This window comes from Glandiceps talaboti, chromosome 7 (assembly GCF_964340395.1).
Source record: "Glandiceps talaboti chromosome 7, keGlaTala1.1, whole genome shotgun sequence".
NCBI classification, from domain to species: Eukaryota; Metazoa; Hemichordata; class Enteropneusta; family Spengelidae; genus Glandiceps; species Glandiceps talaboti.
Window position 1 is genome coordinate 27,535,181 of NC_135555.1, and position 27,993 is coordinate 27,563,173.

At 37.7% G+C, this 27,993-nt stretch overlaps 1 protein-coding gene across 1 annotated transcript in view; it reads left to right on the top strand.

The window, feature by feature from the left end:
• Positions 1 to 27,993, top strand: part of LOC144437311 (retinoblastoma-like protein 1) — a 107,662-nt gene that overhangs the window by 34,124 nt on the left and 45,545 nt on the right. Inside the window, exons 5-9 of the mRNA XM_078126234.1 lie at positions 3,154 to 3,279; positions 11,683 to 11,843; positions 12,448 to 12,512; positions 16,956 to 17,142; positions 23,010 to 23,396. Of these exons, the coding sequence (XP_077982360.1) occupies positions 3,154 to 3,279; positions 11,683 to 11,843; positions 12,448 to 12,512; positions 16,956 to 17,142; positions 23,010 to 23,396 (926 nt within the window). The remainder of the gene's footprint in view (positions 1 to 3,153; positions 3,280 to 11,682; positions 11,844 to 12,447; positions 12,513 to 16,955; positions 17,143 to 23,009; positions 23,397 to 27,993) is intronic.

A 27,993-nucleotide genomic window follows, 5' to 3' on the forward strand; every position in this document is an offset into this window, starting at 1 on the left:
CTCCAGAGTTGTTGTTTACTAGGTGTTTTACTTCATAGTTATAGGTTATATCCACTCCAGAGTTGTTGTTTGCTAGGTGTTTTACTTCATAGTTATAGGTTATATCCACTCCAGAGTTGTTGTTTGCTAGGTGTTTTACTTCATAGTTATAGGTTATATCCACTCCAGAGTTGTTGTTTACTAGGTGTTTTACTTCATAGTTATAGGTTATATCCACTCCAGAGTTGTTTACTAGATGTTTTACTTTATAGTTATAGGTTATATAACCTGGCAGCCATTTTGTTTGTGAATTTTCCATGTCCAAAGCCGTAACTCAGACATGCTTGAACAGATCTCATTCAAAGTTGGTATTAGGACAGTGTTCTATGACATACATGTGCATATTCATTGTTGTTGTGATACGATCCAATATGGCCACCTGGCAGCCATTTTGTTTGTGATTTTTCCATGTCCAAAGCCATAACTCAGACATGCTTGAACAGATCACATTCAAAGTTGGTATTAGGACAGTGTTCTATGACATACATGTGCATATCCATTTTCATCGTGATGTGATCCCCCATACCCGACCAATCCTTTATTGTTGTAGGCATGTTCCATGTCCAACAAGCAGACACACAACATATCTAAGTCTGTTTGATTTAGGTTCACAAGTGTTGTTGCGTGATCAGAGTAGTGATAATTCCTTAAAACCCAATCATAGCGGGGCTATCTCATTCTCAATGACTTGTTAACCTTGTAGTGTGCATGTGTGGATGCATGTGTGTGTGTTTTACCAACATTTCAAATGTGGGAAGAGGGTAGGTTTGAAATGTAAGAATGACTGATAGCCACCCTCCACAATTCAAGTTTCAACACTTTCCAAATTATTCATCATCATGAGATATTTAGTTACCATTTTTAGCACAAATGAACTGAGTTTCAGTAGTGCTATGGGGATCGCCCAGCGTCTGTCAGTCTGTGTGTGTGTGTGTGTGTGTGTGTGTGTGTGTGTGTGTGTGTGGATGTGTGTGTGCATGCGCACGTGTGTGTGTGTGTGTGTGTGTGTGGATGTGTGTCTGTCTGTGTGTAAACAACTTAAACCACTGAACCGATTGCCGTGATATTTGGTGGGTCCATTACCTTGGGTGTCTAGTTGGGAAATAGTTCAAATGAAAATGGTTGCATCAGAAATGTGCATTTTACGTTTGGAAATGTGATTTGTTGTATTACAAAATGCTTTGGTTTCAGCCTGGAAATGAAAGATTCTTGTTTTATTGATGTAATGAAATCATTAAATCTTTTGCTACTTCACATGCCAGTGTGAATGACGAAAAGATTAACATCTGTTTAAGGTTGCTTGGCAACCTAGGCTTTTTTTTTAGCACAGCTCAGCTGAATTAAATCTTTAGACACTATGATTAAAACAGGTTCATATAAATGCACAATCCTTAGGCATTCCAAAAAACAGTTTGTATAAAGAATTAAGAAGTCACACATTAAGAAGTCATATCAAGACCTCCATGATCATACTGTGTTTGGCAGGTTAAATTTCCTGCATGTGTACTGATTCAGTGATTGCCATGATATTTGATGGGTTTATTACCTTGGGTGTCTAGTTGGGAAATTGCTCAACTCAAAATGATCGTACTACCGATGTGATTTGGGTCGAAATATGTAATTTTTGGTCAAAAAACTTACTCAAAAACTATTAGGCAGATCAATCTGAAATTTGTTGGGAACATTCTTAGGGGTGTTTAAGCATTCAAAGAATGTTTGCAAATGTGCTTAGCAAGAAGACCATGCCCATAGCAACAGCCAAACAGTGAGGTATTTCACAAAGATAACCACTGGGATTAAAAGACAATTGAATAAGCAGTCAAAAAATGTATGTGAATTTGACTAGCAACAAGACCACACCCATAGCAACAGCCAAGTCATCACATATATTACAAAGATAACAACAGGGATTAATAGATTATTGAATGAACATTCCAAAAATGTATGTAAGTTTGCCTAGCAACAAAACCACACCCATAGCAACAGCCAATTGGTGGTGTATTTCACAAAGAATAACCATCGAAATGAAGAAAATTGAATAAACATTCAAAAAATGTATGTAATTTGCCTAGCAACAAGACCACGCCTATAGCAACAACCAAATAGTCACGTATATTGCAAAGATAACAATAGGAATTGATAGACAAATTAATAACCATTCAATAAATGTATGCAAATATGCCTAGCAATATGACCACGGCCATAGCAACAGCCATGTGATCACATATATTGCAAAGATAACAGGGATAAATAGACAAATGAATAAACATTCAATAATGTATGGATAGTCATTCAGCAAATGAACACCTATACCCAGCATGGATCAGGATATGGGAAAAAAATTAAGAAAAATACTTTTCCCTTCAAATAATCAAGTTTCCAATCCTCAAAGAAGTTGAAAAAAGCAGTCTAAAGCGGTGCGACGATGCGACTATTTTTTTTACATTCTCAACAAATTTTAATCAATCTACTTATCATTGCAGTTACTGTTCTTTATATAGTACTTTACAGCAAGTGTGTATGTGGGGCAGATGTCATAGGCTAGTTCATGATTACTTTTGCAGTTGTCTTCACTGTACTGGTGGCAATTAATGTAGGGAGAGTTACTTTTGTGTTTTCCCTTTCATCTGTAGACTGAATTGGCTTACAGAAGAAAAAAATAACGCGGGAAGGGGGTACTTAAGTGATGGGCGCTGACCAGAAACATTTTTTTATTTGGCCTTTAAAACTCTTTCTACAATGAGTGCTATGCTACAACGTTCTATAAAGCTTCACATTACATGTTGTGGTTGGCCAGGAGATCACTAATAGCAATGGGCAAATAGCAATCAATGAGAAAAAATAACTTATTGCATATCCTGTTGTATTCCAACAATAAATTGTCTGTAGGAACGACAATCTCAAAACTTTGCCCTTATGGAAGGCATTCAGTTTAAATCTGGTTAAACATACTGCTAACAATGCAGGGTATAATGTTCACATACATGAGAAAAACAATAATTATTACAAATGTTTGACAACACAAGTATATAACTGAATTCATCACACATAGTGTTTCTTTCCTCCAGTGGAATATTTCTGATATGTGTCTTCAAAACTGTTTTAATTTGACAGGCAACTTTCCAGCAATCAGTGATGATTTAGTCAACTCCTACCACCTCCTACTTGGGTGTTTAGACCTTATTTACAGCAACGCCCTTCTTGCAAATCGTCGTGACCTTTTGAAATTGGAATTTACAGGTAAGTTAATTTATTTTTGTCTGGATGAAGGTTAGCATTAGGCTAGTATATGTAGCATTAGGCTAGTATATGTAGAATGCCCATAACCCCTCCCTCATAGTATCATCCTATCCTATGTAAACATTAATACTCAACCTATAAACCCCTCCCCCTCATAGTATCATGCTATCCTCTGCGAACAATACCCAGTCCATAAACCCCTCCCCTCATAGTATCATGCTATCCTCTGCGAACAATACCCAGTCCATAAACCCCTCCCCTCGTAGTATCATGCTATCCTCTGCGAACAATACCCAGTCCATAAACCCCTCCCCTCATAGTATCATGCTATCCTCTGCAAACAATACCCAGTCCATAAACCCCTCCCCTCATAGTATCATGCTATCCTCTGCGAACAATACCCAGTCCATAAAGTTTTTAGCTCCCATATGGGAGCTAAAAACTTTATGGCAATGTCTGTCTGTCTGTCTGTGCAGAGATTTTGTTCCACTGATATCTCAAAAAATACTGAAGCAAATGTTTTGCAATTTACTATGAGGCATTGGGGGAGTGGCTTGCATAATTTATGGTAATTTGTATAATTAATGATTTTATAAATGGGGCTATACACACAGAACAGGTGCACCAAATTCAATGAAACTTGCTACATCTATGGATCATACAAAGATATAAAAGTACTACATGTCGTTAACTTGTGTCACGTTAATAATTAAGGACTAATTTGCATAATTAATGAATGTTTGTAACTCAGGTTATGCATCCAGAATGGCTTTATCAAATTTGATGAAACTTGCTACCGCTATTGATCATACAGAGATATGATAGTTGTTAATGAAATTTAGTGCTGTCAATTAATTGCTTGTTTGCATAATTAACGAACTTTGGCAATTAGGCCTCTACCAAGAAAGACTGCACCAAATTTGATGAAACTTGCTAAAGATATTGACCGAGCAAAGATGTGATGGTATTGAGTCAATTAATTGTGTAATTGCATATTTGATGAACTTTTGCAATATAGCCAGGACTGTACCGAATTCAATTGAACTTGCTAAAGATATAGATTACAAAAAGGTACGACTGTACAGAAAGACATTTGAAAGTCTCGTGTCAATTAATTACTAATTTGCATATTTAGTTTTGTTATTAAAATGTGATGTCGAACGGCTGCACTTTATCAGTATTAGGATTCAAACGCCCTCATATGTAATAGTCATTAAAACGGTTGATTACACTATACCCATAATTCGATTTGTGCACTTTTTCTGATGACGATTAACCCTTTCACCACGAGAACCCGGTATACCGGGACGCGCTAGGGCGCCCACGAGAACCCGGTATACCGGGACGCCAAAGTTCATTCACCTTCATCGCCGTAAAACCGTTCAACGGCAGCTATTGCTGCAAAATTTGCTGCCATAACTAGTTCCACACATGCGTATTAGCCTTGTTTATCTATACTGCCATTTTGAATGCGTGACAGTGATCGGTAACCGAGTACGGCCCAAAAAACGAGCGATCATAATTTTTATGTGCGTTTTTCGCCAACAAAGTCGAATTTAAACATGGCGGAGGTAATTAACGGCTCCCATAGCATGGTCTACGATAGAAATTATGGCACTGTCCTTGGATATTTCGACAGAATTTGACTCGAAATACATCGTTGAATGCAAGTGTTTAGCTGTGGGAACACATTGTACTCGTGTGTAAGCATCAAATTCCCGCTTCAGTCTATTTGAGCTGCCGGCAGCAATTTACGTCTGAATTTTTGAATGTCGGCAAATTTACGCAATCTTGTGACAGGTACCGACGTCCATACTAACGTCTTGGTTGTAATTTTTGGCTATAAAATGGATTATTTTTGTTTTATTTCTTTTTGTTACGGCTCAATAATGACTTGTAGTAATACAAACTCACTGTGTACAGGTCAGTGGAGGGAAACTTGTGCACGATCGGGGCGATTTTCCAATCGGATTTTTTACATGTGATTTTCAGCGTAAAATTCAAAATTTCAACATGGCCGAAGCAAAACTGTCTCCCCTAACATCGTTTACAACTTAAATAAAGGTGCTGTTCATAGAAATTTTCAATAAATTTTGACTGTCGATACATTGTTTTATACAAGGACATGGCTGTGTGACCTCAAAACAGTTTATGTAGGGATCAGATTGCCGCAACGTTAGTTCAAAGTTCCGACTGCATATTTGCTCTTGAGGATAAGCATGTCGGCAAAAAGCGCCACTTTGGCATCCCGATTCGAACTTGCATACCTCCAACTTGTGGTCATTTTTTATTGATTTTGGGCATAAATTTAGTGGTAATTTTTTGTTGTTCTGTCAAATAATGAATTATATTTACTCAAACTAACTTTTCAAAAGGTATTGAGGTGACGACTTCAGATATTTTAGAACACTTTCATTGCCGGTGCGGCACAGACTATTGCGTCGTAATTGGATTAGTGAGCCATTAATTAATTTCGTTCAAATTATTATGACATAAAATAACATTTTTTATCAAATTTTCGCTCATTTTGACCATATAACCAGAATATATTAGTTTTGTAGGAACATGAATGTTGGTATTTTGTATTTTATTTGTGATATAAATGTATTGTTTATTTGTGATATGACAATAAATAAGCAACACACAGTTTTTTTAACGAAATTTTATCATTTTAACCCAAATTCTAGCTGTATATTTGATGTTTGGATATGTGTAATTGGAAGTGTAATGTAGAAAATTTATTTGGCTTTAAAATGATACCTAATTTTCAAAGATTAGGCAATTCTAAGTATTTTTATATCAATTTGATAACATAACACTCACTCATACTTTTATTATGTGTATGCTAATGAGGGGCCTAGTGGATAGCATACAGTCCCATGGGGAGAATAGTGGTGAAAGAGTTAAAGGTGATTCGTGCTGCCAATCGCCAGATAGTCAAATGGCAAATTGATTTATTGGCTGGCGACTCGGACTTACACTACTTTAGCCAAACTGGCGACTCCTAATTGTTTTCCCTCCCCTTGTGTTGATTTATCATTTCTGCCCACACATGCATATTGATTGACCTAACCCTTTTACACTCAGTTCGGAATGAAACGGACTCTATTTCCAACCCACTGAGATCTGTATCGGTCTGAGATGGCCTAGCGCCCTCAACGCTTCAAATCCCGTTTAGGATTCAAACGCCCTCATATGTAATACGTCATTAAAACGGTTGATTACACTATACCCATCATTTTATTTGTGCACTTTTTTTGATGACGATTAAGAGTGATTCAAAATGCTCACATTCACTATTGGTATTTTGCTAGACGACATGTTTGTGAAATGTATTCTGCTTTTAAAACTTTAAAAAAAGCATCTGCAAACACCTTAACCTTTTCACCACCAATTGCCCCCTGGGAATGTTTGTTCTCCACCACCCCCCTCACTGACCACCAGGTGAGAGTGAGTGTTCTGTAATCAAATTGATATAAAAATACTTAGAGTTGCTCATTTTTAAAAAATGAGGTATCATTTCATTGGAAAATAAATTCTCTACATCACACTTGCAAATACATGCATTCAAATTCCACAAACACAACCGAAATATGAATTAAAGTAATAAAATATGAATAAAACACATTACCGACCAACAGAAATATGCAGCCAGTAATTTGAACCCACGCCGCGATAATGTTTTCGTCACATTGAGTACATTGAGTTCACACAGCATCTCCTTTCATTCATAAATGCCATCAAAGTCAAAATTAAACAGAATTTTTCATGAACAGAGCCGTTATTTACATCGCAAACGATGTTAGGGGAGACAATTTTGGGTGAGGCCATGTTGAAATTTGAAGTTTACCGTTAAAAAACGCATTCAAAAAATGTGATCGGAAAATCTTCAGATTGTGTGTAATCTACCGCCCACATTGTACCACTGACCAGTATAAATTGAACTTGTATGAGTATTATTCATTATTGAACATTACCACAAAGAAATATGACCAGAACAATTACTTTTGGAGCTAAATACTGGCCCCAAGGCCATAGTATGGGCGTATGCTACGGGTCAACAAGTTACGCAATTTGCCAACTTTCACTACGGCAACGGTGAATTCCTCGCCGGTAGATCACTCAGCCCTCGTGGTAGTTCTGAAGCCTATACCGTTCCCACAACTGACCTGATGTATTCAACAATGTTTTTGAGTAAAAATTCAGTGGAAATTTCTCAGGACAGTTGTCAAAATGACATCGTAGGAAATTCGATCTTTGAAATTCGATCTTTCTGGCGAAAAATGCACACAAAAATTACGATCGCTCGTCTTTCCAATCGTGCTAGAAAACCATCCACTAACATGTGTTCAAAATGGCAGACTATATAAACAAGGCTAATACGCATGTGTGGAACTAGTTATGGCAGCAAGTTTTACAGCAATAGCTGCCGTTAAACGGTTTGAACATCGTAGTAGTTGAATGACCTTTGGCGTTCCCGCTGTAGAGGGAATCGGTCGGCGCCTAGAGCGTTCCCGCTGTAGCGGGAATCGGTGGTGAAAGGGTTAAAATGACCTTTTTTAAGTCAGTTCCGTATTAGGTATTTCCGGTCCCACCTAGACCAAGGGATTTTGTGACGCCATAAGGCTATGATGAGTGTAGTCACTAGGTGAATAAAACTCAACAGCATTGGGGACTTATGGATTGGGTTCCGTCTGTCCATGCGTCCGTCCATCCGCCCGCAGCCGTTTCTTGGAGATGCCTGAACCGATTTTTTTCAAACTTGGTACAGGGGCAACATACAATGGCATACATATGCACATCAATTTGTTTCATGATACAATCCAATATGGCCGCCTAGCAGCCATTTTGTTTGCAAATTTTCCCTGTCTAAAGCCATAACTCAGACGTGCTTGAACAGATCTCATTCAAAGTTGGTATTAGGACAGTGTTCTATGACATACATGTGCATATTCATTGTTGTCATGATACGATCCAATATGGCCACCTAGCAGCCATTTTGTTTGTGAATTTTCCATGTCCAAAGCCATAACTCAGACATGCTAGAACTGATCTCATTCAAAGTTGGTATTAGGACAGTGTTCTATGACATACATGTGCATATCCATTTTCATTGTGATACGATCCAATATGGCTGCCTTGCAGCCATTTTGTTTGTTAATTTTCCATGTCCAAAGCCATAACTCAGACATGCTTGAACAGATCTCATTCAAAGTTGGTATTAGGACAGTGTTCTATGACATACATGTGCATATCCATTTTCGTTGTGATACGATCCCCCATACCCGACCCATCCTTTATTGTTGTAGGCATGTTCCATGTCCAACAAGCAGACACAACATATCTAAGTCTGTTTGATTTAGGTTCACAAGTGTTGTTGCATGATCAGAGTAGTGATGATTCCTTAAAACCCAATCATGGACTATGTCATTCTCAATGACTTGTTAACCAACATTTACCGATATTTACTCACACTTTCTGACTAATTGTCAGTGTCTGTGGGTATAAAGGCTAAAATATTATGTCCCCATATAATGGCAAAATAAATCAAAACGGCTAGACTAGATATTCATAAACACTTGTCATGAAACTACATACATACATACTCTCTGAACTATTCCCCATTTTCAGACTAAAGTGGATAGGCATTTTACATGCAATTCCAGAAAATCTAAAGAATATAGATGATTATATAGATGATGTCTGCATGAACATATCAGGTGTTGCAACTCCTATAGAGGATATCACAAAACACAAACTAAAGTCACAACTCATCAACAGAAAATTTATCAAACCAAGCAGTGAAAAGAAACTTGAAAGAGACCTGGTTGTTAGTCTCCTGCAATGGCATAAAATGTATAAACAAATTCTCAAAAGTAGATAGCAAAACAAGAGAGTTCCAGTTTAAAATTCTGCATAATAAACTGTACACGAATGAGAAACTGCACAAATTAAACCCAGTTTAGTTCCCCACAAATCTCTGTAGCTTCTGTCATGCGGTCTCAGAGACCATAGAACACTTATTTTACAACTGTAAACACACTATTGGTATCTGGGAAGCAATAATAATTGTATGGGGCAAAGCACTTAAGTTAAGGGCTGTTCCTAGCAAAATCTGCCTAATTTTGTCAGACCCAGATGAGACTCTTTTACTCAATTTCATAAGCCTTATAGTTAGAAAATACATTTACTACTGTAAAAGAAAGGAATCCCTTTCTGTGTTCAGAGAACTGTACAACCAATTTAAACTACTTTATAAATATGAATACTTTATTGCAAAGAAAAACCATACCATTTCTAAAGAAATGGATTCCCCTCATTCCATATGTAACATAAATGATATTGGATTGCAATGTAAACATTGCTGTTTTGTAAACTGGAATGTAACATGACATCTATACACTTTACAAATAACACACAATAAAAAACCTTAAATTACAAAAGAAAAAAAACATGTCTCGCAAAATAGCAATAGTGAATGTGAACATTTTGAATCACCTTTAAGTTAGATACAGTGGGTCCTCGCTAACTCGCGCCTCGGTAAGTCGCGGATTCGGCTAAGTCGCGGGTGTCACCTTGGATCCCATTTGTTCTTTACTTTTCCTATTGTTTTCGGAACCCCTCTTTGTGTATTTTTTTAAACAAATGGCACGCCTGCCACAACTCGTTGGTGTTTCGATGAAGAGGTGTCGCGGTTCGACTTTGATGTTAGCAATCGCCTTCTATTTATTCGGACTGCCTCACATTCACAAGTTCCTTATGCACTTCTCGGCTCGTCAACAAGCACGTCGACCATTTTCGTCTGGCTGGTGAACGGTGCATTGATCGTGTTAGAATCGAGTCGCAGGATACGTCAGTCGAATTCGAACATTGTCCAAAAAAAAAACAAATTAAAAACTAAAGATTGTCTCGTATTAATATATCGTTTGATTTGATTGATTTAGAAGTCACCTAAAAACGTTTTGTTTCTTCAAAATTTTGAGGAAAACGTCATTTATATAACGAAATTTCGGTCTACGAATAACTGAATACGTTCATCACTTGCGTCTCTATGTTTACATATCTACCGACATCATGCATCACCGAACCTTGTTGCCGAACCTTGCGATTTCTCAACTCAACCCCATCATTTAGGAATGTTACTGTACTGAGAAACATAAAAAATTAGTTATTGTATTAGAATATATAAAACAAATCCCGTTATTCGATGATATAAAAGTCAAAACTGCACTTCCGCAACCCGGAAATTCAACAGCATTTCTTGGCCCTACCATGGCCGCCAGGCGTGAGCTTGTAAGTTGTACTGTTAGTTTGTCGACCGTGCAAAAAACAAAAAAGAAAGTCTAGCCGCGATTGATACTTTGAGAGTCACACAATTGTACGATAATCTTCCTCGAAGATTTAGTTAACCCGGGACTGTTACAATATTACGTCCATGCGTCCATCACAATAAATTTCGAATACATACCGTCATGTTCGTGAACTGAAAAGATTTACCCTGGATTTACTGAATATTGAAACTTTGATTTCGTGCGTATCTTATTGTTTTTTTTTATGAATATCGCCCATGAACTTGCACTCCTAAAAACATGTACAATACTAGTTTCATCTGCACATTACTGAAGAATGAAGAAAAGTTGACGTGTGACGTGTGTTAATGTGTGGTTATGAATATATAATGAGCACCTCGCTAAGTCGCGGCCCTCGCTAAGTCGCGGGTTTCTTGATGGACCCGGACACCTGCGAGTTAGCGAGGGTCTACTGTACTACTATTACTAGTGAATATTGTTCTAAAATATCCCAAAATAAGTGCAGGAGTTAGATAAGATGCAGTTCATGCTAAAAATCAACAATTGTCATTTAAAAAAGAAAGTGATGTGTACTAAAGGTGAAAGAAAAGGGACATGGCGTGATGTATGTGATGTTTGATGACAATCAGTTGTTAAATGATTTTATCCATTTTTGGGTAGATTAAAATTAATTTTTTAAATGTTGATCTGCTGTGATAAAGATAAATTGTGTTTATGAAATGTAAAATTGTAAATTTCTGGAAGGACATGATTATTTAGACTAGAATTTGTTGTCAACTGACCTACATTTGTATATTTGCAGTCAGATTCACTGTTTATTGTTATGCAAATACAAGTATCATGACTTAAGGAGGGTATTTCCTATTGTTGTCACTTGCACACACTTAGAAGCTTCAATTATGTTCCATTCCACTTTGTCGTCACGAGGACCCGTTAGCATTCCTGACGTGACCCCAACCTACATCAATGTCAGCCTGATGCATTCCTATATCACAGACTAACCAGGTATGAATTCAGACAGCCATCTTGCTCCTTTATTTTCCATCTGAATACATCTTTAAATTGTTTGTTCTCTCATCTTGTGCATGTTCAGGCTTGCCTTCCAATTACACCAGCAAAGACTACAAGGCTCCCACAGAACCAGCATGCATTATAGAGAAACTATGTGAGCTTCACGATGGACTGGTTATCGAAGCCAAAGGTATCAAAGAACACTGGTTTAAGCCGTATATCAAGAAATTATTTGATAAAAGAGTAAGTGGAGTAGATGTCATAGACATTAATTAGACTATCCTGTACATAAACTCAGTTACCATTAGTAAAGGTCACTCAGGGTCAAGGCAGTATTACCACTCTATATTATATGTGTAAACGTAACCACTCAATTTTTATCACCATGACTTTACTTAACTTGCCCAACATTACCTATTCTTTGTCATATTTGTGGACTTCTTACAAGCTTGAGTACATATTTTGTGATATAGCTATTTTGTTATTCCACTTAATGTGATTTTGCTGACTTGTGATGATTGCATAGATTGCCTCATGCTTTGCTTCGATTCAGTTTACTTTTTACACATTGATTTTTAATGTGTTCATTGCATTATGACATGTGTGTCAAACTATATCAATTACTGGTCACTTGCATCAAACATTTCAATTTTATTAAATAGGAACAACATGTGAAATTTTACATATTTCTTGTTCCTTTTTATATTATAACATTTTTTTAGAAATTAACGATGTCATGTCTTTCCTAGGTTTTGGAAGTTTCCACCCTGACCTTTGAATGTTTTGTTAAGGTCACAAACAGTACACAGACCTCTTGTTCACAGTTACTCTTTCTCTCTGCCAACAGATTTTGAAAGGGAAACCGGAAACATTATCTGGACTTCTTGATGTAAATAATTTTGAAATCAATAAGTAAGTAGTAGACCTATGGTGATGAGACATATGAGAATAGCCCAGTGTAGTAGACCTATGGTGATGAGACATATGATAATAGCCCAGTGTAGTAGACCTATGATGATGAGATATATGACAATAGCCCAGTGTAGTAGACCCATGATGATGAGACATATGATAATAGCCCAGTGTAGTAGACCTATGGTGATGAGACATATGACAATAGCCCAGTGTAGTAGACCTATGATGATGAGACATATGACAATAGCCCAGTGTAGTAGACCTATGATGATGAGACATATGATAATAGCCCAGTGTAGTAGACCTATGATGATGAGATATATGACAATAGCCCAGTGTAGTAGACCCATGATGATGAGACATATGATAATAGCCCAGTGTAGTAGACCCATGATGATGAGACATATGACAATAGCCCAGTGTAGTAGACCTATGATGATGAGATATATGACAATAGCCCAGTGTAGTAGACCTATGATGATGAGATATATGATAATAGCCCAGTGTAGTAGACCTATGGTGATGAGATATATGACAATAGCCCAGTGTAGTAGACCTATGATGATGAGATATATGATAATAGCCCAGTGTAGTAGACCTATGATGATGAGATATATGACAATAGCCCAGTGTAGTAGACCTATGATGATGAGATATATGATAATAGCCCAGTGTAGTAGACCTATGATGATGAGACATATGACAATAGCCCAGTGTAGTAGACCTATGATGATGAGACATGTGACAATAGCCCAGTGTAGTAGACCTATGGTGATGAGACATATGACAATAGCCCAGTGTAATAGACCTATGATAATGAGACATATGACAAAAGCCCAGTGTAGTAGACCTATGATGATGAGACATATGACAATAGCCCAGTGTAGTAGACCTATGGTGATGAGACATATGACAATAGCCCAGTGTAGTAGACCCATAATGATGAGACATATGACAATAGCCCAGTGTAGTAGACCTATGATGAGACATATGACAATAGCCCAGTGTAGTAGACCTATGATAATGAGACATATGACAATAGTCCAGTGTAGTAGACCTATGGTGATGAGACATATGATAATAGCCCAGTGTAGTAGACCTATGGTGATGAGACATATGATAATAGCCCAGTGTAGTAGACCCATGATGATGAGACATATGACAATAGCCCAGTGTAGTAGACCTATGATGATGAGACATGTGACAATAGCCCAGTGTAGTAGACCTATGGTGATGAGACATATGACAATAGCCCAGTGTAGTAGACCTATGATGATGAGACATATGACAATAGCCCAGTGTAGTAGACCCATAATGATGAGATATATGACAATAGCCCAGTGTAGTAGACCCATGATGATGAGACATATGACAATAGCCCAGTGTAGTAGACCTATGGTGATGAGACATATGACAATAGCCCAGTGTAGTAGACCTATGGTGATGAGACATATGACAATAGTCCAGTGTAGTAAACCTATGATGAGACATATGACAATAGCCCAGTGTAGTAGACCTATGATGATGAGACATATGACAATAGCCCAGTGTAGTAGACCTATGATGAGACATATGACAATAGCCCAGTGTAATAGACCCATGATGATGAGACATATGACAATAGCCCAGTGTAATAGACCCATGATGATGAGACATGTGACAATAGCCCAGTGTAGTAGACCTATGATGAGACATATGACAATAGCCCAGTGTAGTAGACCTATGATGATGAGACATATGACAATAGCCCAGTGTAATAGACCCATGATCATGAGACATGTGACAATAGTCCAGTTTAGTAGACCTATGGTGATGAGACATATGACAATAGCCCAGTGTAGTAGACCCATGATGATGAGACATATGACAATAGCCCAGTGTAATAGACCTATGATAATGAGACATATGACAAAAGCCCAGTGTAGTAGACCTATGATGATGAGACATATGACAATAGCCCAGTGTAGTAGACCTATGATGATGAGATATATGACAATAGCCCAGTGTAGTAGACTTATGGTGATGAGACATATGACAATAGCCCAGTGTAGTAGACCTATGATGAGATATATGACAATAGCCCAGTGTAGTAGACTTATGGTGATGAGATATATGATAATAGCCCAGTGTAGTAGACCTATGATGAGACATATGACAATAGCCCAGTGTAGTAGACCTATGATGATGAGACATATGACAATAGCCCAGTGTAGTAGACCTATGGTGATGAGATATATGACAATAGCCCAGTGTAGTAGACCTATGATGAGACATATGACAATAGCCCAGTGTAGTAGACCTATGATGATGAGACATATGACAATAGCCCAGTGTAGTAGACCTATGATGAGACATATGACAATAGCCCAGTGTAGTAGACCTATGGTGATGAGATATATGACAATAGCCCAGTGTAGTAGACCTATGATGAGACATATGACAATAGCCCAGTGTAGTAGACCTATGATGATGAGACATATGACAATAGCCCAGTGTAGTAGACCTATGATGAGACATATGACAATAGCCCAGTGTAGTAGACCTATGATGAGACATATGACAATAGCCCAGTGTAGTAGACCTATGATGATGAGATATATGATAATAGCCCAGTGTAGTAGACCTATGATGAGACATATGACAATAGCCCAGTGTAGTAGACCTATGATGATGAGACATATGACAATAGCCCAGTGTAGTAGACCTATGATGATGAGACATATGATAATAGCCCAGTGTAGTAGACCTATGATGATGAGACATATGATAATAGCCCAGTGTAGTAGACCTATGGTGATGAGACATATGACAATAGCCCAGTGTAGTAGACCTATGGTGATGAGACATATGACAATAGCCCAGTGTAGTAGACCTATGGTGATGAGACATATGATAATAGCCCAGTGTAGTAGACCTATGATGATGAGATATATGACAATAGCCCAGTGTAGTAGACCTATGATGATGAGATATATGAGAATAGCCCAGTGTAGTAGACCTATGGTGATGAGACATATGACAATAGCCCAGTGTAGTAGACTTATGGTGATGAGACATATGACAATAGCCCAGTGTAGTAGACCTATGATGATGAGACATATGATAATAGCCCAGTGTAGTAGACCTATGATGATGAGACATGTGACAATAGCCCAGTGTAGTAGACCTATGATGATGAGATATATGACAATAGCCCAGTGTAGTAGTCCCATAATGATGAGATATATGACAATAGCCCAGTGTAGTAGACCTATGATGATGAGATATATGACAATAGCCCAGTGTAGTAGTCCCATAATGATGAGATATATGACAATAGCCCAGTGTAGTAGACCTATGATGATGAGATATATGACAATAGCCCAGTGTAGTAGACCTATGATGATGAGATATATGACAATAGCCCAGTGTAGTAGACCCATGATGATGAGATATATGACAATAGCCCAGTGTAGTAGACCTATGATCATGAGACATGTGACAATAGTCCAGTGTAGTAGACCTATGATGATGAGATATATGACAATAGTCCAGTGTAGTAGACCCATAATGATGAGATATATGACAATAGTCCAGTGTAGTAGACCCATAATGATGAGATATATGACAATAGCCCAGTGTAGTAGACCTATGATGATGAGACATATGACAATAGCCCAGTGTAGTAGACCTATGGTGATGAGACATATGACAATAGCCCAGTGTAGTAGACCTATGGTGATGAGACATATGACAATAGCCCAGTGTAGTAAACCTATGGTGATGAGACATATGACAATAGCCCAGTGTAGTAGACCTATGGTGATGAGACATATGACAAAATTAAATCTTGCCTATGAATCTGTATATTCAGACGACTTTTTAACGTAGTTATTAACAGTAAGGTACTGGTCCGACGGACCAGACAAGGTAAAATTTGTGTGGTCCACCCAAAAAAATCGCTAGTCTCGGACCCAGGACCAGTGGATTTGTTCGCCCCTGACTGTATAGATTTGTGTTTTTATTTTGTACATTTATTTGTTTGTTTTTTCTATTCCTGGTAAGAATCCAGTAACTCTGAAACTCTTTATCATATGACATAATATTACAATGGGATACATAAATTTTGTTTCACTGTTAAATTTAATCAGGGATGAGCAAATCTATTTCGAACCTTATTAATAACAATGTAGATGTACTGACAAGAGTATCGTTAGGGATGTTTTTGACCAGGTTTATAGGTTATGTTAACTGAGAATGATGAACTATTAGGGTTATTCTTCATTGTAGCATCGTTGAACTGTTACAGAAAATGTTCAACTAATGGAACAATTGACGTTCATCTTGACTATCTTCTTTACAATTTCTGTAAAAAAAAAATAATTTAAAAGCCAGCAGAGCTATTTTGGACAGCTAGGTAGGTCGTTGCTTGTACTAATATTGGTATTTTTATTGTTACAGTAAAAGTGTAAATAAAGAATATGAAGAGTATGTATTAACCAAAGGTGATTTTGATGAAAGGATTTTTTTGGGTGCTGATGCCGATGAGGAAATTGGAACACCAGCAAAATCCACCATCGTCACAGTGACGGGAAACCTGTCTGAAAAGATGCAAGTCAAACGTAACCTACAACAACATTTTGACAAGGTATTTCTCAAACATACATGTAGTATTGCGAGAGAGAAAAAAGATCAATTTGAGAGGTTTTGTTTGTGTGATAAGTACCCAAATTCATTTTGCACAATGAATGATTGAAAAATCCTATAGAAAATTGAATGTCTTCTGTGATAAAAATGTTTATATAGCTCTGACTTGGTTTATGATGTCTATACAAGAAAGATAAAAAGACAGAAAAATAGAATATGTAATGCCCAGTTTTCAGCAAGAACTGACACCTCAGCTAAAGTTTAGCATAAATCAAATTAAAAAAGAATAGTTTAAACCATGTGTTCAAATAATGCCTTTAAAGTTAAGCCATCTCTCTTTTTAGCACAACTGAACTGATAAGGTTCAGAAGTGCAATAGGCATGGTGCGTTGTGTGTGTGTGTGTGAGTGTGAGTGTGTGTGTGTGTGTGTGTGTGTGTGTGTGTGTGTGTGTGTGTGTGTGTGTGAACGAGTTAAACTCAAAAACCGCCAGACCGATTGCCTTGGTGTTTAGTGGGACATTACTTTTGGTGTTTAGATGGGAAATTGTTCAAGGCTAAATGATTACATCACAGGTATGTGATTTAGGTTAAGCAATGTCATTTTTGGTAAAAAAAACCAACAACTTAAACTCAAAAACTGCCAAACAAATTGGACTGAAATTTGGTGGGAATGTTCTTAGGGGTGTGTAGATGAAGAAATATTAAGCATATAACGATTTCATGAGTGATAGGCAAATTAGGTGTAAACATGGGAATTGTGGTAAAAAACTTATATCTCAAAAATGTACCCGGTCAATGAGACTGAAATTTGGTGAGATGTTTGTAGAAGTGATATTCTGCAGATTTTTAGTCCCTGTCCTGGACTTTTGGGGACTTATGGATTGGGTTCTGTCCATCCGTCCGTCCGTCCGTCTGTCCAGAGCCGTTTCTTAGAGATGCCTGGACCGATTTTTTTTCAAACTTGGTACAGGGACAACATACTATAGCATACATATGCACATCAATTTGTTTCATGATATATACATATATGGCCTAGCAGCCATTTTGTTTGTGAATTTTCCCTGTCCAAAGCCGTAACTCAGACATGCTTGAACAGATTTCATTCAAAGTTGGTATGAGGACAGTGTCCTATGACATACATGTGCATATTCATTGTTGTCATGATACGATCCAATATGGCCACCTAGCAGCCATTTTGTTTGCGAATTTTCCATGTCCAAAAGCCATAACTCAGACATGCTTGAACAGATCTCATTCAAAGTTGGTATTAGGACAGTGTTCTATGACATACATGTGCATATTAATTGTTGTCGTTTTTCATCGAATATGGTCGCCTGGCAGCCATTTTGTTTGCAAATTTTCCATGTCCAAAGCCATAACTCAGACATGCTTGAACAGATCTCATTCAAAGTTGGTATTAGGACAGTGTTCTATGACATACATGTGCATATCCATTTTCGTTGTGATACAATCCGATATGGCTGCCTGGCAGCGATTTTGTTGGCGCAGTTTTCATGTCCAAAGCCATAACTCAGACCTGCTTGAACAGGTCCCCCCCCCCACCCCCTGTACCCGACCCCGTCCTTTATTGTTGAATGGTTTATTCTATGACATCATCTTGAAGAGTAGGCATGTCCCATGTCCAACAAGGAGACACAACATGAGTAGGCATGTTCCATGTCCAACAAGCAGACACAACATTATCTAAGTCTGTTTGATTTAGGTTCCCAAGTGTTGTTGCGTGATCAGAGTAGTGATATCAAGAAAATGACAACATAAACTGCCAGTTCCTTAACACCCAATCATAGCGGGGACTATGTCATTCTCAATGACTTGACTTCAAAATATTGTACACAATTAGCACTAGCAAGCATGACCATGCCCTTAGCAACAACAAAATGCCAGTATATTTTGCTAAAATTCCACATCATCTGGTAGGTAAGTAAATTGAATGCATGCAAATCTCCCTAGCAACCATGATCACACCCATTTCAACAGCCAAATGATTGCATATATTGCAAAGATAACAACAGGGATTAACAGTGATTGGGAAGTCTCCGAACACCAATGTGACAATGGCCCCATTCCAGCAAAAATGAATGGGCCATTTTCAATTTCAATGGGCCATTCAGAAATTCTAATGGGCCCAAGTTAGCATTCATGATCCAACAATAAAGCGAAATAGTTAAAATGAAGTAACCATCAATTCTACATTTTTATTGACAAAATATGAGCTCACACATAGGGAAGTTTCAAATGTGAAAGATGCATTGTCGATGGTCTCGTTTCAATATCTTTTTCGGAGGCATGTTTAATACATACAGTAAACGCACGTGTTTGCCAGCCAGAAATGACGCGATTGCGATGTGGGGGATAATTCATCCATATAGTTACATTGTTTCTAAATTATGTATACGAGTAGTACGTAAAATTAAAAAAAAAATGAGACTTATAGTAACGAGTTACTACGGAATGAATGGTGAGGTAGAATTGGCAACATTCGTTATTTCTGATAGGGCGTATAGGGTAGGGGTACGAAAGTAAAAGTGTTGTTATGTAGTCACATGAAAATTAAATACATAAATAAGTAAAGTAATATTTCTGCTTGTTATTGTTTGTACAGTAGGGAAGCATGTTCAAGTCGCGAACCGTAAGTCCGTACCATATGAAGCCATGCAACCGTTGTAAGCCTGACACGGAAAAGTGGACATCGCGACGGTAGTTTTCTGTGGTAGCGATTTGAGTTGTTACCTACAAGATTAGTAATTGTGTTGATAAATTTATGCTTCAAGTATTTATTCTAAAACATCGGTGATCATAATCACTGATCGTAACATTCATTCAAGGAGTTGACCCTGGAGTTGACGTCTTTTCTCATGCATGATGAACGCAGTGGCGGTCAGGCGAGGTCATCAAAGGGCATACTAATTTGAATATCTTGAATCGTATTGGTTTGATCTGTTTCACTATACCCGGGGAATGCACGCGTGTATCGTGTATTCAAATAGTCAGACATGGATAGAGGGACATGAAACAGTATAAGTATTCAGATTTGCTTTGCAAAAGACGACGTGTGGGGGCATCATTTCCAACAGCTGACGTGAGCTCAGTTGGGTTTACAATGTACTTCCGTACTTCGCCTCTACCGAATCGGCACTCCAGCACTGAAGTGTCTAAATTTCACTGTTAGCCACAATGCGCCTTTGTGGGCGCCAAGAAGTCGATTTCAATGTGCCAATTTTCAATTAAATGCGACTATGGTGCGGGGCGCGTTGACTTCCCAATCACTGGATTAATAGACAAATGACTAAACATTCAAAAAATGTTTGCAAATATGTCTAGCAACATGACCACGCCCACAGCAACAACCAAATGATCATGTATATTGCAAAGATAATAGCAGGGCTGGATAGGCAACTAGATAATCATTCAGCAAATGAACACCTATACTTAGCATGGATCAGCATCACAGTGGATAAACAATATTTAAGGTAGCGGTAAAGGCTAGGACGTCAGTTGAATTTGCATATAAAAACTTCATAAAAAACTTGAAGCAGTCACTAGAAACTATTTTTCACACGCAAAAAAAAATCCATTCATAGTTAGAGGCACTACACACGAATTAAATATCCCAACATTGGAAAGTTTTCTGTGTAGCTAGGGGGTTTGATACGCCCTCTACAAGGGAAATGGGGATTACGCCCACACCTATATGTAAAGTCTGAAGACCTTCAAATGATGGTGTAAACTGTAATAATAATCTGACAGCATTTCGAAACACCACTATAAAACAATTTGCAAATGAAACCGTCATCGGATATAAAAAGAAAAACTTACTCACTGCATAATACTAACGTGTCACGTTGCACAATTACTACTATACTAGCCCAAAGCTTGAAGTCCAAAGGTTACATGTTTACACATTCAATGATTCATATTTTGGTTGCTTTGATCGTAACACAAATTTGAAAAAGCGAGAATTGTTTTTAACGGATGGCAAAATATTTCATCAAGTGGGACACAGTATTAGGTAAATTGACTGCAAACTAAATTCACAATTGCAAGTCAAAACTACATGTACGGGAGTCACTCAAAATACGGTACTTCCGGTGACCTTGCACTGTACAAGTATGCGATTTCTTGTGTTCAAGATCTTTCAATGATTTTCTATCCACACCCCTTGAATGTATGAACAGCTAAAGCTCTTTGATGATGAATATCAAACTTGTCCTATTTACGAAATCCATCTGTATTTACCAAAAACAATTGGCATAGACTCGCCAACATACAATCACACGACATGTGCTTCCACGTGTACTCCTCCCCGATCGGGCCGCCCTTCGGGTACAGCGACTTGCTCCGAAGTCGAGCGTATTCTACTACTACGTGGTAGCGATATACCAATCAAGTCTAGTTTTTATCTAGCGACAAATTTGTTTGTCAATGACGTCTGCGATATCAATATTATTTAAACTATCGTGAACAATTCAAGACGTTTTTATCGTGTTATTCTGAGTGAAATGAATGTCTAAACTAAATTCACAATTCCAAGTCAAAACTACATGTATGGGAGTCACTCAAAGTACGGTACTTCCGGTGACCTTACACTGTACAAGTACGCGATTACCAAAAATTAACTAATTTGACAGAAGACATGTTTATTCGTACAAAACTGTCGAATCAAAATCATGCTTTTACTATGTGTATTGAACTGAGTTTGATGTCACACATACTGGGTGTTTAGAGTTTCTCTTTCGCTTCAAGTTCCAGAGCTTGTTGTTGGTACATGGTGTTACATGTAGCTCTCTGACGGAGGTATCAGTCCTCGATGAGTTTTCCTTATTTTTCTCAGATGCTAAAACTCAGACAGAGCCTTCACGCTTGTTCTTACCTTCTATATCTTACTTACTGAACAAACCATTTTGATATTGAATGGCGAATCTCGGTAAAATAACGATTTCTTTGAGCATTTAGTGTAAGCGTAGCATGTGGTATACGTTACTAAAGAACTCGCTAGTGAAAGGACTCTACGCATGCGCAGTGTAGTGTCTATTGTTTACGACCCCTTAGCCTAGTTACATAGTATCACATTCTGGTAGACGTTTGACACGTGTCTTGCTTGAGTGCTTTCTACACCATACAATCAAGGACACGCCATATTGATAATCTTTACGTTTACTAGAGGGTCTTAACATGTCAGAATGCCAAACACACCAGCGAATTAGAGCAAAAGAGGTACTGTAAAAAATGCTAAAAATACACGAAAAACATCATTTTTCACCCTTTGTATCTCTTTTTCAAAGCTTTCGATCTATGTTGTTACTCATGGCAATGGAATGAAACCTTTTTTGGTCGATAAAATGTGATTATAAAAAATTTCTCTCGGTGGTTTTTCGACGTAGCAGGTATACTTCGACAACAAGGTGTCGCCAAAGTAGCACTCATTTTTTACCGAAATTTACAGTTTTAAAAATTCATTAAAAAAAAAACGATGATAGATATCGACAAAAACCACCAAGGGAAGTTAGAAAATTTTATAAGGAATATATAAATGCAAAGAAATGATTAAAAGATCATGTAGTTTCCAAGATCGAAATGAAAATATTAAAAAATATTTATTTTTCATATTTACTGGTGTCATATTTCACTAATCATAAAGAAACGCAAAATAATAATACTCCTAAAACAATCATATCAAGAAGGATGTTTGCTGCGAGTTTGGTTGCAATATCTTTATTCTGACATTTTTTATGATTTTTTTTACACAACAAAGAAATGGGAGAAAAATAGCCTTTACTGCTACCTTAAAAACTGTAGAATTGTGCAATAACCAAATTGGCTCTATTTTTTCCTTTGCAATTTAACAGACCAGAAGTCTTGCACCCTCGACGCCTCTGACTGGGAGAAGGTACTTGAAGGAGAAGGACCCTACAGTGACACCTGTATCCACAGCAACACAAAGTGTCAGTCGTTTACAAGCATTACTTATTGGTCATAAAACAGGACCTAGTGACACTCTGACAACACTTTTCAAAGAATGTAGTAAGAACCCACAAGAGACTGTTACAAATAGGGTTCAGGAAATCGGGGAGGTTTTCTGTGAGAAATATGCCCAGCCGTCTGAGGACCATCCTGGCTCTCATATAGATTTTGCCAAGAGAAGACTATCAATGGCAGAAAGTTTGTACTACAAGGCACTGGAAAATATCATGCAACAAGAGAAGAAAAGGCTTGGAGCAAAATTTGACCTTACTGTAAGAATCCATTTTCTAGTGATATATTAGAGCAGAGTTTCATTTCATAGGTCATTGAATATTTTGCATTTATATTATAATGAATTGGTATCATTACATTTGAATACTACAATGCTAGTAAACATAAATTTGATTAACATAAATGAATAGTAATTGCACTCAGTTTGTGTACTATATCATGATTAGGGATGATTGTACAATGGCACACAAGCTCAATAAGCAAACTTCATTCATTGAGGGTGGGAGCAGGTCTGGTGAAGATAGTGGGTACTGTTCTCTAAATGATAGTGGGTACTGTTCTCTAAATGATAGCGGGTACTGTTCTCTAAATGATATTGGGTACTGTTCTCTAAATGATGGTGGGTACTGTTCTCTAAATGATAGTGGTTACTGTTCTCTAAATGATAGTGGGTACTGTTCTCTAAATGATAGTGGGTACTGTTCTCTAAATGATAGTGGGTACTGTACTCTAAATGATAGTGGGTACTGTTCTCTAAATGATAGTGGGTACTGTTCTCTAAATGATTGTGGGTACTGTTCTCTAAATGATAGTGGGTACTGTTCTCTAAATGATGGTGGGTACTGTTCTCTAAATGATGGTGGGTACTGTTCTCTAAATGATAGTGGGTACTGTTCTCTAAATGATGGTGGGTACTGTTCTCTAAATGATGGTGGGTACTGTTCTCTAAATGATAGTGGGTACTGTTCTCTAAATGGTGGTGGGTACTGTTCTCTAAATGATAGTGGTTACTGTTCTCTAAATGATAGTGGGTACTGTTCTCTAAATGATGGTGGGTACTGTTCTCTAAATGATGGTGGGTACTGTTCTCTAAATGATAGTGGTTACTGTTCTCTAAATGATAGTGGGTACTGTTCTCTAAATGATAGTGGGTACTGTTCTCTAAATGATAGTGGGTACTGTTCTCTAAATGATAGTGGTTACTGTTCTCTAAATGATAGTGGTTACTGTTCTCTAAATGATAGTGGGTACTGTTCTCTAAATGATGGTGGGTACTGTTCTCTAAATGATGGTGGGTACTGTTCTCTAAATGATAGTGGGTACTGTTCTCTAAATGATGGTGGGTACTGTTCTCTAAATGATAGTGGATACTGTTCTCTAAATGATAGTGGGTACTGTTCTCTAAATGATAGCGGGTACTGTTCTCTAAATGATAGCGGGTACTGTTCTCTAAATGATAGCGGTTACTGTTCTCTAAATGATAGCGGGTACTGTTCTCTAAATGATAGCGGGTACTGTTCTCTAAATGATAGCGGGTACTGTTCTCTAAATGATAGTGGGTACTGTTCTCTAAATGATAGCGGGTACTGTTCTCTAAATGATAGTGGATACAGTTCTCTAAATGATAGTGGGTACTGTTCTCTAAATGATAGTGGGTACTGCACTCTAAATGATAGCGGGTACTGTTCTCTAAATGATAGCGGGTACTGTTCTCTAAATGATATTGGGTACTGTTCTCTAAATGATAGTGGTTACTGTTCTCTAAATGATAGCGGGTACTGTTCTCTAAATGATAGTGGTTACTGTTCTCTAAATGATAGCGGGTACTGTTCTCTAAATGATAGCGGGTACTGTTCTCTAAATGATAGCGGGTACTGTTCTCTAAATGATAGCGGGTACTGTTCTCTAAATGATAGCGGATACTGTTCTCTAAATGATAGCGGATACTGTTCTCTAAATGATAGTGGGTACTGTTCTCTAAATGATAGTGGTTACTGTTCTCTAAATGATAGCGGGTACTGTTCTCTAAATGATAGCGGGTACTGTTCTCTAAATGATAGTGGGTACTGTTCTCTAAATGATAGTGGGTACTGTTCTCTAAATGATAGTGGGTACTGTACTCTAAATGATAGTGGGTACTGTTCTCTAAATGATATTGGGTACTGTTCTCTAAATGATTGTGGGTACTGTTCTCTAAATGATAGTGGGTACTGTTCTCTAAATGATGGTGGGTACTGTTCTCTAAATGATGGTGGGTACTGTTCTCTAAATGATAGTGGGTACTGTTCTCTAAATGATGGTGGGTACTGTTCTCTAAATGATAGTGGGTACTGTTCTCTAAATGATAGTGGGTACTGTTCTCTAAATGGTGGTGGGTACTGTTCTCTAAATGATAGTGGTTACTGTTCTCTAAATGATAGTGGGTACTGTTCTCTAAATGATGGTGGGTACTGTTCTCTAAATGATGGTGGGTACTGTTCTCTAAATGATAGTGGTTACTGTTCTCTAAATGATAGTGGGTACTGTTCTCTAAATGATAGTGGGTACTGTTCTCTAAATGATAGTGGGTACTGTTCTCTAAATGATAGTGGTTACTGTTCTCTAAATGATAGTGGGTACTGTTCTCTAAATGATGGTGGGTACTGTTCTCTAAATGATAGTGGGTACTGTTCTCTAAATGATAGTGGGTACTGTTCTCTAAATGATGGTGGGTACTGTTCTCTAAATGATAGTGGATACTGTTCTCTAAATGATAGTGGGTACTGTTCTCTAAATGATAGCGGGTACTGTTCTCTAAATGATAGTGGGTACTGTTCTCTAAATGATAGTGGGTACTGTTCTCTAAATGATTGTGGATACTGTTCTCTAAATGATAGTGGATACTGTTCTCTAAATGATAGCGGGTACTGTTCTCTAAATGATAGCGGGTACTGTTCTCTAAATGATAGCGGGTACTGTTCTCTAAATGATAGCGGGTACTGTTCTCTAAATGATAGTGGGTACTGTTCTCTAAATGATAGCGGGTACTGTTCTCTAAATGATAGTGGATACTGTTCTCTAAATGATAGTGGGTACAGTTCTCTAAATGATAGTGGGTACTGTTCTCTAAATGATAGTGGGTACTGTACTCTAAATGATAGCGGGTACTGTTCTCTAAATGATATTGGGTACTGTTCTCTAAATGATAGTGGGTACTGTTCTCTAAATGATAGCGGGTACTGTTCTCTAAATGATAGTGGTTACTGTTCTCTAAATGATAGCGGGTACTGTTCTCTAAATGATAGCGGGTACTGTTCTCTAAATGATAGTGGGTACTGTTCTCTAAATGATGGTCGGTACTGTTCTCTAAGTGATAGCGGATACTGTTCTCTAAATGATAGTGGGTACTGTTCTCTAAATGATAGTGGTTACTGTTCTCTAAATGATAGCGGGTACTGTTCTCTAAATGATAGCGGGTACTGTTCTCTAAATGATAGCGGGTACTGTTCTCTAAATGATAGTGGTTACTGTTCTCTAAATGATAGCGGGTACTGTTCTCTAAATGATAGCGGGTACTGTTCTCTAAATGATAGCGGGTACTGTTCTCTAAATGATAGCGGGTACTGTTCTCTAAATGATAGTGGGTACTGTTCTCTAAATGATAGTGGGTACTGTTCTCTAAATGATAGCGGGTACTGTTCTCTAAATGATAGCGGGTACTGTTCTCTAAATGATAGTGGTTACTGTTCTCTAAATGATAGTGGGTACTGTTCTCTAAATGATAGCGGGTACTGTTCTCTAAATGATAGTGGGTACTGTTCTCTAAATGATAGTGGGTACTGTTCTCTAAATGATAGCGGGTACTGTTCTCTAAATGATAGTGGATACTGTTCTCTAAATGATGGTGGGTACTGTTCTCTAAATGATAGTGGATACTGTTCTCTAAATGATAGTGGGTACTGTTCTCTAAATGATAGCGGGTACTGTTCTCTAAATGATTGTGGATACTGTTCTCTAAATGATAGCGGGTACTGTTCTCTAAATGATAGTGGGTACTGTTCTCTAAATGATGGTGGGTACTGTTCTCTAAATGATAGTGGGTACTGTTCTCTAAATGATAGTGGGTACTGTTCTCTAAATGATAATGGGTACTGTTCTCTAAATGATAGTGGGTACTGTTCTCTAAATGATAGTGGATACTGTTCTCTAAATGATAGTGGGTACTGTTCTCTAAATGATATTGGGTACTGTTCTCTAAATGATATTGGGTACTGTTCTCTAAATGATATTGGGTACTGTTCTCTAAATGATAGTGGGTACTGTTCTCTAAATGATGGTGGGTACTGTTCTCTAAATGATAGTGGGTACTGTTCTCTAAATGATAGTGGGTACTGTTCTCTAAATGATAGTGGGTACTGTTCTCTAAATGATGGTGGGTACTGTTCTCTAAATGATGGTGGGTACTGTTCTCTAAATGATAGTGGGTACTGTTCTCTAAATGATGGTGGGTACTGTTCTCTAAATGATGGTGGGTACTGTTCTCTAAATGATGGTGGGTACTGTTCTCTAAATGATATTGGGTACTGTTCTCTAAATGATAGTGGGTACTGTTCTCTAAATGATGGTGGGTACTGTTCTCTAAATGATAGTGGGTACTGTTCTCTAAATGATATTGGGTACTGTTCTCTAAATGATATTGGGTACTGTTCTCTAAATGATATTGGGTACTGTTCTCTAAATGATAGCGGGTACTGTTCTCTAAATGATAGCGGGTACTGTTCTCTAAATGATAGCGGGTACTGTTCTCTAAATGATAGCGGGTACTGTTCTCTAAATGATAGTGGTTACTGTTCTCTAAATGATAGTGGGTACTGTTCT